This window comes from Agaricus bisporus (genome assembly GCF_000300575.1).
Source record: "Agaricus bisporus var. bisporus H97 unplaced genomic scaffold AGABI2scaffold_5, whole genome shotgun sequence".
Lineage (NCBI taxonomy): Eukaryota > Fungi > Basidiomycota > Agaricomycetes > Agaricales > Agaricaceae > Agaricus > Agaricus bisporus.
Genome location: NW_006267368.1, coordinates 1,222,423 through 1,236,000, shown reverse-complemented (window position 1 = coordinate 1,236,000; position 13,578 = coordinate 1,222,423). Strand labels below are relative to the sequence as shown.

The 13,578-nt window shown below is 48.8% G+C and overlaps 6 protein-coding genes across 6 annotated transcripts; 1 reads left to right on the top strand and 5 right to left on the bottom strand.

Annotated features, from left to right (window-relative positions):
* Positions 1-71: 71 nt before the first annotated feature.
* On the bottom strand, positions 72-3,143 carry AGABI2DRAFT_150877 (hypothetical protein; the record flags this gene model as incomplete). Its single annotated transcript, XM_006461021.1, has 16 exons — positions 72-182; positions 239-647; positions 711-909; positions 964-1,083; positions 1,132-1,271; positions 1,328-1,373; positions 1,427-1,579; positions 1,646-1,878; positions 1,937-1,977; positions 2,036-2,099; positions 2,149-2,318; positions 2,381-2,433; positions 2,492-2,627; positions 2,679-2,709; positions 2,773-2,867; positions 2,955-3,143. 16 exons carry the CDS (start codon positions 3,141-3,143, stop codon positions 72-74), a joined length of 2,190 nt encoding a protein of 729 aa, XP_006461084.1.
* A 470-nt stretch (positions 3,144-3,613) lies between these two features.
* Positions 3,614-4,508, bottom strand: AGABI2DRAFT_118016 (hypothetical protein; the record flags this gene model as incomplete). Its single annotated transcript, XM_006461020.1, has 6 exons — positions 3,614-3,720; positions 3,774-3,933; positions 3,988-4,095; positions 4,143-4,177; positions 4,235-4,315; positions 4,370-4,508. The coding sequence occupies 6 exons, from the start codon at positions 4,506-4,508 to the stop codon at positions 3,614-3,616; spliced, it is 630 nt and encodes a 209-aa protein (XP_006461083.1).
* Positions 4,509-5,340: 832 nt separating this feature from the next.
* On the top strand, positions 5,341-7,129 carry AGABI2DRAFT_221542 (hypothetical protein). Its single transcript, XM_006461019.1, has 9 exons — positions 5,341-5,546; positions 5,605-5,788; positions 5,843-5,957; positions 6,015-6,118; positions 6,176-6,363; positions 6,415-6,626; positions 6,676-6,694; positions 6,746-6,780; positions 6,831-7,129. The coding sequence occupies exons 1-9, from the start codon at positions 5,369-5,371 to the stop codon at positions 6,981-6,983; spliced, it is 1,188 nt and encodes a 395-aa protein (XP_006461082.1). The 5' UTR covers positions 5,341-5,368; the 3' UTR covers positions 6,984-7,129.
* Positions 7,130-7,141: 12 nt separating this feature from the next.
* Positions 7,142-10,474, bottom strand: AGABI2DRAFT_185376 (hypothetical protein; the record flags this gene model as incomplete). The annotated part of the gene is made up of 3 exons (XM_006461018.1): positions 7,142-8,677; positions 8,727-9,436; positions 9,485-10,474. 3 exons carry the CDS (start codon positions 10,472-10,474, stop codon positions 7,330-7,332), a joined length of 3,048 nt encoding a protein of 1,015 aa, XP_006461081.1. The 3' UTR covers positions 7,142-7,329.
* A 51-nt stretch (positions 10,475-10,525) lies between these two features.
* NdufS7 (NdufS7 ubiquinone oxidoreductase subunit) lies at positions 10,526-11,698 on the bottom strand. Its single transcript, XM_006461017.1, has 8 exons — positions 11,635-11,698; positions 11,528-11,578; positions 11,332-11,475; positions 11,210-11,281; positions 10,972-11,151; positions 10,837-10,917; positions 10,670-10,784; positions 10,526-10,616 (listed from the first exon to the last, which is right to left on the bottom strand). Exons 1-8 carry the CDS (start codon positions 11,657-11,659, stop codon positions 10,604-10,606), a joined length of 681 nt encoding a protein of 226 aa, XP_006461080.1. The 5' UTR covers positions 11,660-11,698; the 3' UTR covers positions 10,526-10,603.
* A 40-nt stretch (positions 11,699-11,738) lies between these two features.
* AGABI2DRAFT_204544 (hypothetical protein) lies at positions 11,739-13,333 on the bottom strand (the record flags this gene model as incomplete). Its single annotated transcript, XM_006461016.1, has 3 exons — positions 11,739-12,279; positions 12,336-12,746; positions 12,803-13,333. The coding sequence occupies 3 exons, from the start codon at positions 13,331-13,333 to the stop codon at positions 11,911-11,913; spliced, it is 1,311 nt and encodes a 436-aa protein (XP_006461079.1). The 3' UTR covers positions 11,739-11,910.
* Positions 13,334-13,578: the final 245 nt, after the last annotated feature.

The window sequence follows — 13,578 nt, the reverse complement described above, 5'->3', positions numbered from 1 at the left end:
GCGGCTCCTATCTCTTTTCGAATACCCGTTCGTTGTAATAACAACAATCGGATCTATACTTGACGGAATAATCACCACGCCTCAGGCATGGACGGGAAATCCCCCGCCCAGCCGTTCGCTCCATTCATTTGTAGAAAGACGCCGTCCGATCCATTGACCGGTAGTCCCAGGTCTGTTAGACTCTGTAGAGAAATTTAAACTCATGCCATTAGGAAAATAAGCCTCATTGGAAGCGCACCTGCTCCTGCAACCAGACAGGTATAGCCGCCGGACTGACTATACCGCGGTCACTGGGATATACGAAACCCAGCTCTTCCATGGTAAAAGGTGGCGGCATAGCCGGATCGGCAAATGCGGGAGAGACAATCATGTTCTCGGCAAATGCGGGGGGTGGCATTGTTGGAGCTGGGTTATTGATGCCACTAGCCATACCAACCTTGCGCCGTAAGTTGGCCAACATGATGCGGAGCGTCAGTGCATATCTTTCCGCAGCCACATCTGATAATAACTGTGCAAGTTGTTCAACTTGTGCTGTGATGGCGCCAAGGTCAAGTTCAGTGGGAAACAAGTTGGCCATCTTGAGCAGGAAGAGACCCGAGAACGCCGCCGTGACTAGACTGTCATGTACTGCATAGCGTAACGCAGCTCTGTGCCACATAGAATCAATGATCAGGAAAAGATAATCGAAAAATCATTGGCACAGTATTTACCGATATTCCGAAGAATTGAGGAAGATAGTTAGACAGTTGGATGCGGCATCCTTCGCTTGAAAGGCCAATTCACGTTGTTCGAATGGCATCTTGTCCCAGGCTACCCCTCGAAGGGCAACACACACAACCCAGAGCTTTGCATAATGGAGCTCTCCCGCCAGAATTTTACGAAGCAATGATTCCTGATCCATTGTGTGACCTCAAGGATCTGCGTCAGAGGAGTGTTGATCTGAAGGCGATCGATTTGACTCACGATGAAGCTCGTCATGCTCAGACCACCAGTTATCTAAAGCAACAAATGCCCGCCGGATGAATGAGAGTGTGTTATGATTGACCTGTCCATTCAGAGGCACCAGAGTTTCATATATCTGGGCTTTTTCTTCGGTGAGCCAAGTGGCTGATTAAAGTAGTCGATACTTACTCTTCTGAGCGATGAGGTCCACCAGAGCGACGAGCCTCACATCAGTCGGTGAGACCATAGGATGATTCAGCAGAATGCGTGAATGTCTAATGGAATTTTCATCTCGCAAAACTATAGGCCGACCGGTACCTAGGCTCATCCTAGAGACTCCGACATCAAAAAATACGTCAGCTTCGATAGACTCGTTGATGCTTACTGGTGGTCAAACCAATATAGGCAGCACCATATACGGGCCGAAACGACTAGTCTAGATCAAAACACGTTCTCTGGAAGAGCGATCCGAGAAAGCGCTGACCTAAATTCCTCTCCTCTTCTTCTGAACGTTTCTTTCCATTATCTTCTACCAGCTTTTCCAGAGCCCGATGAAGGCCGAGGTCAAGTGCCATTCGCATAGCATGACCGCTAGGTAACCAGCCATTGGTACTCCAGGCAGCTAACAAGAGCATACCTAATACAGAAATAGCATCAGTAAATGGAAAAGTTTAGACAGGGACAGATCGGATATGATAAGTACCTTGAACCGCTTCCTTCCTAACCACCGGGCCGAACAAGGACGAACGGGCAATCCCTTGAGCTTCTTCAAGACACTGGTAAAACGTTGAACTCAGGGGTCCATTTCCACTTCGAATCTTGCCTGCAACGGCAAGGATGGCGTCGAAAGTCCACGGACTTCGTTCCATGAGACTTTCGTAGGTATCATATACCGGATCAAATAACGGGATGAAAAGATGGCATCCGGCAAAAAAGCTATGGAAACGAACTAATAAGTCCATGCCCTGTGCAACCACACGCAAAGGCCAATTACATATTGAACAACTCTCGTGCCTCGGAGTCAGTCACAAGGCCCTGACAGCCGTTGATGCTTCAGAAGCGTTTGACAATCAGCCAAAGGAGAAGAATGTACCTTCTCTACGACATGTGGAAAGGCATTTCTTGGTATGGGCTCAGCCCTCTTGCGCTTCTTTACTCTTTGAAGATTATCAACCACCAACGAAACAAAAGAAGATATAGATATACCTTGACGTCTCAGCCGAAGGAGCCGCCGCTGCCTCCGCAGCTGCGTTAGCAAGGCCTTGAAGAGCCTCAATGGGGGCGTTTAAACTTGAGCGCGGTAACGTGTCTTCTGATTCATCATCAGTCGAGGGTGCTGTACTTGGCACGATGCCATAGGAGGCATACTTGTGAGGCTGATGGTTCAAGAAGTGCATCGAGTCATTAGTGCGCATCACTGGCAGGAATATGGGATTACCGGTGGTGCAAAACCTGGTAGAGGAGGGAAGGACTTTGCTCGATCACCAGAAGCTGTTTGCAATGAAATCGTTAGCTTGCAATAGACACCGTTATGAATAGAGTGAATCACTTGTTAATGATTGGGAGTACATTGATGCCGCTGCATGTTGAGAGGCGGACAGCGTTCCGTTGCCTTGCTGCGTCTGGATCGCTGACAATATGCGGTCCAAAGAGGACTGCATGCCAATCATTTGGCTTTGCATGACCTTTGCGTGATTCAATCAGTGCGTCTTAAATTAAAACACTAGGGTATTCACCAGATACTGGCCCTCGAGACGTGAGAGGCGCCTGGGAGGAGGGTCGAAGGGATGAGGTGATGGCATACAGAGCAAGGACAAAAGTGATGCTTACTCTACACTTGCACTGGATAGCGCTTGAGCATTTTTCTTTTCGGGCTTTTCGAATACACATAGAGTACCGCTGGCCTGGCATCGTCGGCAAGGCGCCTGGGGGAGGCAGAAAGCCGGGCCGGGGCGGGGTCGCGGGCCTCATTGAGCAAAGAACGGAACGGATAAGCAAACCGGGTACTTTACCTCCCCTTCACATCGGTTCTTGCCCCTTCTGCAGTTAGTGCAGGCTCGTGCTCCCCTCTTTGGAATGTTTGCAGGTGGCTGGGCTGATGATGATTCACCATTCATGCTTGGGTCAGTGCTTCCGGTGCGCTGCCTTTTTGATGCTGATTCTGTACCGTTTGAAATTGAAGTCGCGGGGCTCAGTGACATGAAGATACGGCTCAGAATGTAGCTGGGAGCAATAACTCTGGCACGCCTGCGACAGAGCACAGATTCTGCGGAGTACCTGTGCCCCAGTTGCACGTGTCTCTCGTCACTTGATCACCAATCTCAAGCTCAAGTTTATCTTCTCAGCTGTGAGCTTCCCGTCCACAATCTCAATCTCAGTCTTCCGCTCAGCTCATGCAAAGTCCCACGTCCCAAGAACATCAACAGTCTATCGTCGGGCTCTGAGGTTTCAAAGATTCGGACGGCGTCCTCGGGCCTCGGCAAACCTTACATGGTGACACGTAGATTGCTGTGCTTCTTCGATGTTCAACACGCGTAGAAGCGAATGCCATTTCTGGCGGCATGTGGATACTGATTTCCTCTTTTATTTGGAAATCACTGGGATGTGATTGGCAACTAACAAACATCTTGAGAGATATCCAGAATTTTTAGTCTCCCTCTTTTTGGACACCCTAGCAGATGTCTTCATAGTCATCCGGAATTCCTAAATGTCGTCGAATATCTCCTGACTCTATTCCCCTCTCCCGGCAGAAATGGCTCATGAGGATGCAGTAGTTGTCTGCCAGTACAAGTTAGCTTCTATCCCTCAAAAGAGTACTGAAGCGATCTTACCCGTCCACCTAATGCTTGCCTCTTTGGCTAAAACGACCGACCGCTTACTCTCTTCGTACTTGGCCGGATCCGCATCCCCGTATCCTTCAAGTTCTTTATCAATAGCAGCAAGCTCGTCACTGAGTTTCGCATGCAACTCTAGTGCCTGCTTGCGCTCGTTCTACCGGATACCATCGTTAGGTGTTTTCATGGACGATCGATGCCGGTTACATACCGAATGCTTTCTGAGTGCTTGCTCCGACTCAATTACGGCTTTAGTGTCTTTGAGCTGGTTATTGATGCTATCTGTTATATTATTGGCTTTGCTGAGGCGTGCCCGAACCTGGCGACCATTCAGATGACGCTCTACAAGAGGTGACGCAGATATACGTTTGCTCCCTGTTGTGAGGGAAAGCTCCAAAAAACTGCAACGCGTATTTACATCAATATTATTCAACGCATGTGGATTAGTGCATACATACAGTTAGAAGAGCCAATCTTGTCAGCTTGGACAAGTCCGTCATCTACCAGTGACTGTAGGACATCCTTCACGGATTGTGACACTGCAAGCGGGTGTCTTGGTTAATTCCGCTCATGAATATTCATTTTCTGCCAACCTATGCCCTTCAGCTTGGGGCCGAGTTTTTCGAGTTCTTTCAGCTGCTCATCAATGTTGACGCCTATTCTATGTCTGCGTCTACTGCACTTGCCTGATAAAAGTCTTTCTGCGACAAGTTTGCATATTGAATTGGGCATACCACGCTCGTTGGCTCTCACCGATTCATGAAAAATCTCAAGAAGCTTTACCCGCTTTTCCTCCGCTGAAAGTCCTCTAGATGGCTGTTACAAATCATGAGTTGAGAAGTTTTTGATCATGGCAGACTAAGATCATGGCAGACTAACCATCGAGAGTATTAGACCAGGGGATGAAATGGAAAAGGGAGCAGCTACGACAAGGACAAAAGAGGAAGTCTAGGTGTGTCTATTAATAGTGCACATTGTGCGCTATAGGACTGGCTTCCAATCCAGACTAGCGAGATGAATAATTGAAGAATGGACGACATCCCTCGTTGAGCTATCTTCCATTCATACTTACCATTCCACACTAGTAAACAAACTGGGGCAGAGCACGAGCCTTATGGACTCATAAAATCAGGCGACCAGGGTCTTGATCATTTTTTCTGCATGTCCCCCCTTGCGCTCGTTGTCTATACCTTCTTGGTTTTCTTGCTCTATACATTTCTGCGCCTATGGAAGTACATAAACTATCCGGGCACCATACCGCGTACCGGAAGTCCTGGAATCGTAGGTTTCGTGACCACAGCCCTCAAGTATACCTTGGATGCGGAGAAAATTATTCAAGAGGGGAAGCTGAAATATGGTGATATACCATTCTCTGTGCCCACTTTGGTGAGCGGTATACACTTTGGCTTATCGCGCTGATCGTGACTTTCCGCAAGTCTGGCCCAGTTTTCTTCCTTTGCCCTGACTACCTGGACAAGGTTCGGTCAAGCACCGACGAAGTGGTGAGATAGTGCTCGACAAGTTCTAGCACCTGAACTTCTCACTTTTGAGGCCGACGCCTCTGCCTCTCTGGTTTACAGCTGAATGAGCCTATGACGGTTGATAATGACTTGCAATTGCCGTATACCATGGATGAACACCAGCTCAAAAACCCATATCAAGCTGCTGTGTTGCGAAAGGATGTGAATAGAGCATTACCTGGCTACATTCCGGAAATGCTGGAGGAGACGACTTTGGCAATAGAGGATGCCTTTCGTGCTCTTCGAACGGGTGGTAAGTTTACTAAACAATGCAATGGAGCAGACTTCCAAACTTCATCCATGTTCAGATAATAGCTACGAGGTCCCTGTCTTCGAAACGATGACACACCTGATAGCGAGGATTAGCAACAGAGTCGTCTTTGGCCTTGGTTTATGTCGCAATGAGCAGTTCCTCCATGCGGTCGTACGATTCGCTGAGACAGTCCCTTTGATGGCGCCTTTCATCAAGTGGACACCACCTGTCCTCCGCTCGTATGTGATCGTCTCTTCCCGTGACAATCGTGCAGATACTAATGAAGTACGTAGCATTACATACTCCCTGCTTTCTAGCATCCTTGGCGGGAAGAAAGAGGTTTTACGCCACATTTTACCATACCTAAAAGAGCATTTCGACAGCCAGAAACCATTGAGCGAAACAAGCGTGAGTAGTAGCAGGTCTCCGACGCTAGTCCACAGTTAAGCAGCTTCGTCCCACCAGATGCTCGTGGCAGAGCATTTGAAACAAAATGCGCCCCCACAGGAGACGCTACTGGGTCTCGCTACTCGCCTTCTCAACATCAATTTTGGAACCATACATACTTCGTAGGTACTCTTTAATCATCCCTCGTCCTGAGGCGTTCTTGATCCAGTTCTGTCAAGCTCTATATTTATTACCCAGACCCTGTACGAGATTGCGCTCTTGGGACCTGAGGCAATACAAGGTATAAGGCAGGAAGTACAAGAAGCGCTAGAATCTGAAGGAGGGTGGACAAAAGGTGCTCTAACAAAATTCAAGAAGATTGACAGTGCTTTACGAGAAGTCGGAAGGGTATATGGCCTCATGTACTGTAAGTGTATACACGTCTTCGCTATTATGCACTACCAATTGGAGAGATCAGTTGCGCTGTCCCGTTACACCATGGTGGAGTTCGATTTAGGGAACGGCCAGGTGGTGCCGCCAGGATACAAAGTTGCTATTGACATGCGAGCTGTGCATTTCAACCCGGAAGTCTATCCAGAACCTGAACGATGTGATTTATTCCGTTTCAGCGATATGCGGAATACCGAAGGGATGGAGCCCAAGTATGGCTTCGCAACGGTGGACGCGAATGTACGCCTTTAGATCACCTCGAGTTTAGCCAATCTCATTTACCATCTAGTATCTTCCTTTTGGAGCCGGTAAGAACCTATTATCAATGCGTCGTCCAAAGCTGTGAATCAAACTCCCAGGTCGGCATGCATGTGCCGGACGTTTCTTTGCTGCGGTACTTTTGTCCTTTTTACAAGATCAACTCGTTATCTCACCGAGCTTTAGATGGAGTTGAAGATGATGCTCGCTCATATAATCCTCAAATTTGATGTTCAATACCCGGACGGTATCCATGCCCGACCTAAGAACGAAACATTTGACGGGGCCATCATACCTAATGCTCGGGCAAAGCTCGTATTTAAAGCAAAGTCCCCCTGATTTTGAAGGGACTGATAACGGATTCATATGGGAGGTTGAAGTGTGCACCAGATATTCGATGCTTAGCACGTACATAGTCAGTGGATGTAAATTTTGATCGTTATATGCAGATCGACGGAAGAGCCCAACGTGGACTATGATTATCCTATGTTCTCGAAAGGAACGTCAAACAGGGTGTAAGATTACTGATGAAGGCCATGGTAAAGAGAGTATAATGCAAAAGAACAGAATTTTCCGAAAGCGACATATGGAATAGGTTCAATTCAAGATAATGAAATGAAAAGAAGGTCGAACGATGTAGTAGTTGGATGATAACTGGAAAGAGAAAGCGACCTAAAGTCAAAAATTACCGATAGAAGTCTAAACGCTGGTCACTCGAGGGGTACCGATAAGCAACGAACTCCGAGTCCTGTGATACGAGTTCTTCAAGGGCTTTCCTCGAGGTAACAGACATCCGTGGATTAAAATGAGTAGGTGAGCTCGTACTGAGACCACTATGTCGAGAGTTTGAGGTGGCATAGTTGGGTAACCATTCATCTTGGCTATCGGAGGTGGTGGGGAACAAAAAAGCGGCTTTCTCTTGCGCGAAATCCTGCGACTTATTACTCTTTTTACCCAAAAGAGAACTCAAACCAAATTTACTTTTGCGCTTGGTATCTTTCGTCACAGGTGCAGCTGAGCAATGTACCGGAAGGTTATCAATACGGTTAAGTGACCGCCTTGACGAACCGAATTCATCGTATTGCGGGCCGAACAATCTTTGTGTACCAAAAGTAGCTGATTTCCCATGATCAAGTACCTGTTGGGAGCGAATTTTGGGCCTTGACGACAGGCCTCCAAATGACTGGCGTCGCATATCGCCAGAACGGAAAGGTGCGTTAGGAGGTATCAAGAAGTCGTGGGCGGGGTTAGCCCCATGCATGGGACGGGGATCGTAGGTATAGACAGTCCTAGGCCGATCTGCTACAGGCGACCGATTTGCTGGTTCTTCACTGGGAATAGGTGGAAGGGATTTCTCACGTGAAAGTAAACTAATGGCTTGCAACTGTCTAGAACTGGTGGAGGGGAAAGCAAGTTGAGGAGAGGGTGATCTGATGCCGCTTTGATGTATTTCGGGTACGGGATGAAGAAGCTTTGTAGACTCTGGCGTTCTAGGTAGATCACCGTTGTCCTGCGGCTCCTCTGTATCGTCAAACGAGCCACTATGGACACGATTAATCTCAGCAGCATCCAGTACATTGCCGGGAGGGCGTGACGAAACAGGGGAAGGTAGAGAGCTGGAAGGCGCTGTCGGGGGTGACATGCTTGACGACGTAGTTCCGAATTTAGGTGGACCCGATGGCAGCGAAAGCGAAGAATTCTGACGGTTTCCAGTCAATGGTACATCTTGTGATCCACGGTCGACGAGATAGGAGAGAGGTGGTGGTGGAGCTAGAGGCAAGTCATCAACATTTTCACAGTCACGTTCATCCATAGTTATGGTAACGCCGTTCTTTTGACCAGTCACCTTACGCCAAAACTTTGTGAATGCTTTAGTCTTCTTCCCACTGTCAGTCTTAGGCTTGGTAGCTGTAGATGTGGGGAGTTCGGACTCCGTGGGGGGCCAAATTTGACTTCGACGAGGCGAATTCAATTCTATAGGTGTTCCAGAGAAATAACGAGTTTGCCTGTTTGATTCAGTATGGAGTGCCACACTGTTAAAAAATGAGTGATAAAAGTATTTGACTAAATGAGACCACATACTGCATATCCATCATGCTCGCAGCAGTCATAGCCGAAGGAGTGAGACTATCTTGACTTCTCCATCCCGCACTCAAATTACGGAAACCAAAGAATTTTCGTTTGGGAGAGCTGGAGCCTAGACTGTGCACGTCAGAAAACGATGCCTGCGAGTAGGCTCGTGGTATATCAGGGCGTTCGTGGGGGACGGTGAGTACGCTAATGGGTCGAGCGGAACTTGCTTGTGAGTATGGAGAAAATGGCTTGAGGTTGGCACCTTGGTCTGTGTGCCTGCCATTACTGTTAGTGGATATGATGGAAGTGACGTCCACCGCAGAGCTTCTGGATGACTTCCTTGCTCGCCTTTCCTCCCTTCGCTTGCGCTCTCTTGCCTCTCGTTCTTCCTTACGTACATCAACATGCTCAACAATCATCCCGTTTTCGAGAACTGTAACTTCTCGAGACTGGGCGATATTCTGAGAATGCCTAGTGGGAGACGTAGCCTTTGAGGGCCTGATACGTACGCCTCCCGTGTCGTCAGCGAAGGTAGCGTGGCTGCCTGGATCACATGTAGAATTGCGTAACTGGCTGTATGCATCTCGGACTCTGCTATCCAGTTGCTTTGCCTCTTGCATAGCCTGGGCACGGGCAAGAGCTTCTTCCTTCAGCAAAGTCCGCTGGGATTTTACGTATTTGTTGACAGTTTGCTGGCGAGCAGCCGGTTCCTTCGGATTCTGCAGAGCTTTGAAAATGTGTTCTATAGAAAAATGGATACTACGTACAATGCTCAACCATAATCTGAGATTTTGTTCAGTGAGGCGACCTCCTCGGATTCGCGGTCGACTTGGGTCGTTGTTGACTATGCCACGGGCTTCGTCTTCTAGCTCTCTCTGCTTCAAATCCTCGAGAACTGCATCACTGGCTCGCTCCCATACACCGGGGGACGTAACATCGACATCTGCCATTTCTTGGTCTCTCATAGCACATTCTACGCAGACTTCCTCCTGGAGAGGTCTCAATGGAGGAGGAAAGACAGAGTTCACGGGAGCAGCTGTAGTGATATATGTCGGCTGTTGAGGGTATGCGCGGTTACGGGGTGCAACGGGAGGAATATAATTTGGTGATGCAGCGAGTGGCATGGTTGGCGTCAATCGTCCAGCGCTAGTTCCTGACGCTGATGTTGAACCGATACCCGCGGCGGGCAACGAAGGATGGCGGGGAGTATTGGGAAGCAGAGATTGGGGGCGATCTTGGGAGACACTGGGAGGTAGCGTGGGTTGGGGAGTGCCTGAGCGACTACGGGACATTTGGTTGATAGAATCAGGGCCAGTCTGTCGCGTCTCTGCAGACTCTGGAGGTTGTTGCTCAGTATTGTCAAGGCTGTATCGTTCCACCACCCGGCGAGTAGCACCGGGAGGTAGCGCATAAGACAAACTGCCTCTCAGATGCTCGGGTGAGTGGGAAGGGGCTGAAGGCACGGGAGCGGTGATCGAACTTTGGGACTGAAATTGAGAAGAAAGGTTCTGACTTGAGGGAGGCACCGTTGAAAGGTCATTTGTTGTAACATCCGAGTTATTCCTATACAAAACACTGGAACTGTCTGTAGAACGCTCTCTGTCCGGGAGAAGGGAGTTCTGGTGTGAGATGCGCCTGGACTGCGACGAGGCCACAGTCGGGTATCGAGTGTCCTTGAGGTCGAGGTCTGTGATGAGCGGTTGTGGGTATAGGGCAGTGTGGGTATCGTTGCGCGGCACATGGAGGGCTGCAGCCATGGTGGTGTTGAAGAAAGGGCAACTCACGCCGTCGAAGGAGATGAGGCTGACGAGACGGCTGTGACTGGGAGTAACACTGTGACTTGTTCACACACTACTCTAGAAGAACATCGTCCTACTGTCTACTGACTACTTACGGTACCTATGGTTCACGCTGTCAAGAATCTCCTACGCCGCAAGTAGCATACCACTTACCATGTAACCCCCTTCCGGCTTCTGCGCATCTTGCGCTGCAGCTGCAGCATCCCATACAACAGCGCTTCTGCCGTCGGCGGACAACCGGGCACGTATATGTCAACGGGAACAATGCCTGCACCAATCATCATCGATCATGCCTCGGTAAACAAATATCGAGTACCCACGGTCACATCCCCGTACAACAGAGTAAGAATAGTGGTAGTATCCGCCGCCATTCGCACACGAACCCATGGAAATCACCCATCCTATCACCACAGTTAATCAGACGCTGACATCTCTATTTTCGAAAAATAACATACGAGGTTCAGGCATTTGGTCGTAGACCTTCCTCAGAGCGGGCGCCATCTTGTTCGTGAGAGTACCAGCCACAATCATGATATCGCTTTGACGCGGACTGGCACGGAAAACGACGCCAAGCCTATCTTGATCATAACGAGCGGCAGCCATGTGCATCATTTCCACCGCACAACAAGCAAGACCTGAATATCAAAAGTCTCAGTATTGCTGCCAACAGAATTACCCACGAAAACCACATACCGAAAGTCATAGGCCACATAGAACCTTGTCTTGCCCAGTTCGTGACTTTGTCGAGCGTCGACAGAACATATTCTACGGCACACATGCATCTTCATCTGCAACTAAAGAGTATAAAAACCCACCTGCTTTGTTTTGAGGCTGTTGAAGGCTTAGCTGATTCGAACCCCGTTGCGCAATCTCGGTCACGGGAATCTCTGTCGAACCAGGGGGAGGAATAGATTCCTGGACTTGTTTCGCATGTAGAGATGAGGTGAAAGGGCGATACGCTGCAAAAGCATGTGAATGTAGTTTATAAAAGACGCAACACATATCTCAAACCTTGCAAACCCGATACTGGTCCCGCAGACGCACGTCTAGCCGCATTACAAACTATATTGTTGAAATGATATTCTGTTATTTGCCATACATGACAATCTTATTCGCACCTGCGGACTTCAATGCAAGAGACATGGTGGAGGGATGAGAGACGTCGTTGCCTTTAGTGAGCGCCGCACTCCGGGATTGACCCAGTCACGTGTCTGTCTATTTGGATAACCGAGGCACAAATGAATTTAAATTTAAAATTAGTGATGTTACGAGTTTTCTGTATGTGCTACAAATCTAGGTATGCGCGTTCTTCCAATTTCACCTCCAAAAAATCCAAAAGCACTATCCTAATATCAAAGGAAAAATAGAGCCTATCTGTGTACCCATGTAAAATCTCATACCACCGGTGGTAATAGCCAAGGATGCTCCCTAATCTGCTGAATTGTAATCCGTGACTCTGGGTTGGGGTTCAAGCATCGACGTATGAGGTCCACAGCGTTCTTCGACAAAGTCGTCCCATGTGGCACATACAATATCACCTTCCCACGAGCGGCTTCCCGTGCAGATTGAAAAGGTGATGCTCCAGTCAAGAGGTAGGAAAGAAGGACACCCAGTGTCCAAACCTCAGCAGGAGCTGCCAGATACTTCTTCTTGAGTAGTATCTCCGACGACGCATAAGCTGCGGTTCCGAAAAACTTCTCGTAGTGCGGTCGAGGTTTCTCCGGGTCGACCGCACAAGCACTCCCAAAATCGATCAATTTAACCTTTTTACCGAAAGCAAAAATCAGTGGCGTTTCCTCAGCTGATATCTTATACCCACCGTTAGATTCCGATCGATGACCAAATTCTCATCCTTTATGTCACGATGGGCTATGCCAAGCTCATTCAGGTAGTCCACAGCATCGACTATTTGTCCAAAAACATAGCGAGATTGTGATTCGGAGAGTCGCCTGTCTTCTGATTGCTCGATACATTCGAACAAGTCGTAGGAGGCCCTTCGGGTTACTTTGGGTTTACTATAGTGATAAGGGCGTCCCTCGAAGCTTTGGGAATCGTCGACGCCCTTTATACGAGGATTATCCAGAGATGACAGTCCAGTGGGCGGTGGTGTTGTGGGCTCGACAGAATCGAGAGACCTTTCCGATGCTGATGGCGACAAGCATGGCGTCGAAGCCATACTGCCAGTTGAATCCTCGCTGCTTGACCACGGCGAACCGTGTAATTCTTGCACCTGATATTTTTCAGCCTGTGCCCAACGCTTAGCCGAATAATAATTAGAAAACTCACGAGGTAAAAGTAGAGACCGTCCTCAAACAAATCAAGAGACTTGATGATGTTCGGATGGGACAGTCTTTGCAATAAGACCACTTCTACTGGCAATGGTCCTAACAGCTCATCCTCCATCCATGCGTGGTCTGGAACTTTCGACTTTATGATGAACTTGACAGCAACTTCTCGGCCTGAAGAGCGATGTCGAGCTGTCATGACAAACCCATAACCTCCTGATCCGAGCTCGTCTTCCAACTGGTATGATTCAACGAAGCGACGATGGAGACGATGGCCGCTGGGGAATCTGAGAGAATGGCGGTCAGCCTCTCGGTTGTAGGTATAGCCTGAAGGGGGCCCTGGTCGCGAGGGTAAAGAAGGGAATGCTTCGCGAGAAAAAGGGCGGTCTTGTGATAGGTGGGAAAGAAAGATTAGGTTGGGAGAGATGGAAAAGGAATCCAGTAGTAGGCTATCATTAGACGAGGAGGCTGATGGCTCAGCAGGGAAGCTATCGAGAGAAGTAGACTTGAATAGTTCAGATATTTCGGACATGCTGTCACTGGGCGAGGGAGGCAGATCATGGAGAGGATGTGATATGCAGCCTAGGTCGAGCTGATGAGACGAATAGAGGATATCTGAGGGGGGAAACCAGGAGGAGAGCATGGTGGAAGAGAGGAAAGAGGCGGGGCGAGCTGGAGGGACGAGGAGAGGGAGAGGGATATAGCCTAGCCAGCAAGTCCGAGGAGGAGGTTATGAAAGGGCTCGAACGATCGGACGGCGGAGAATAGCAGAGATCG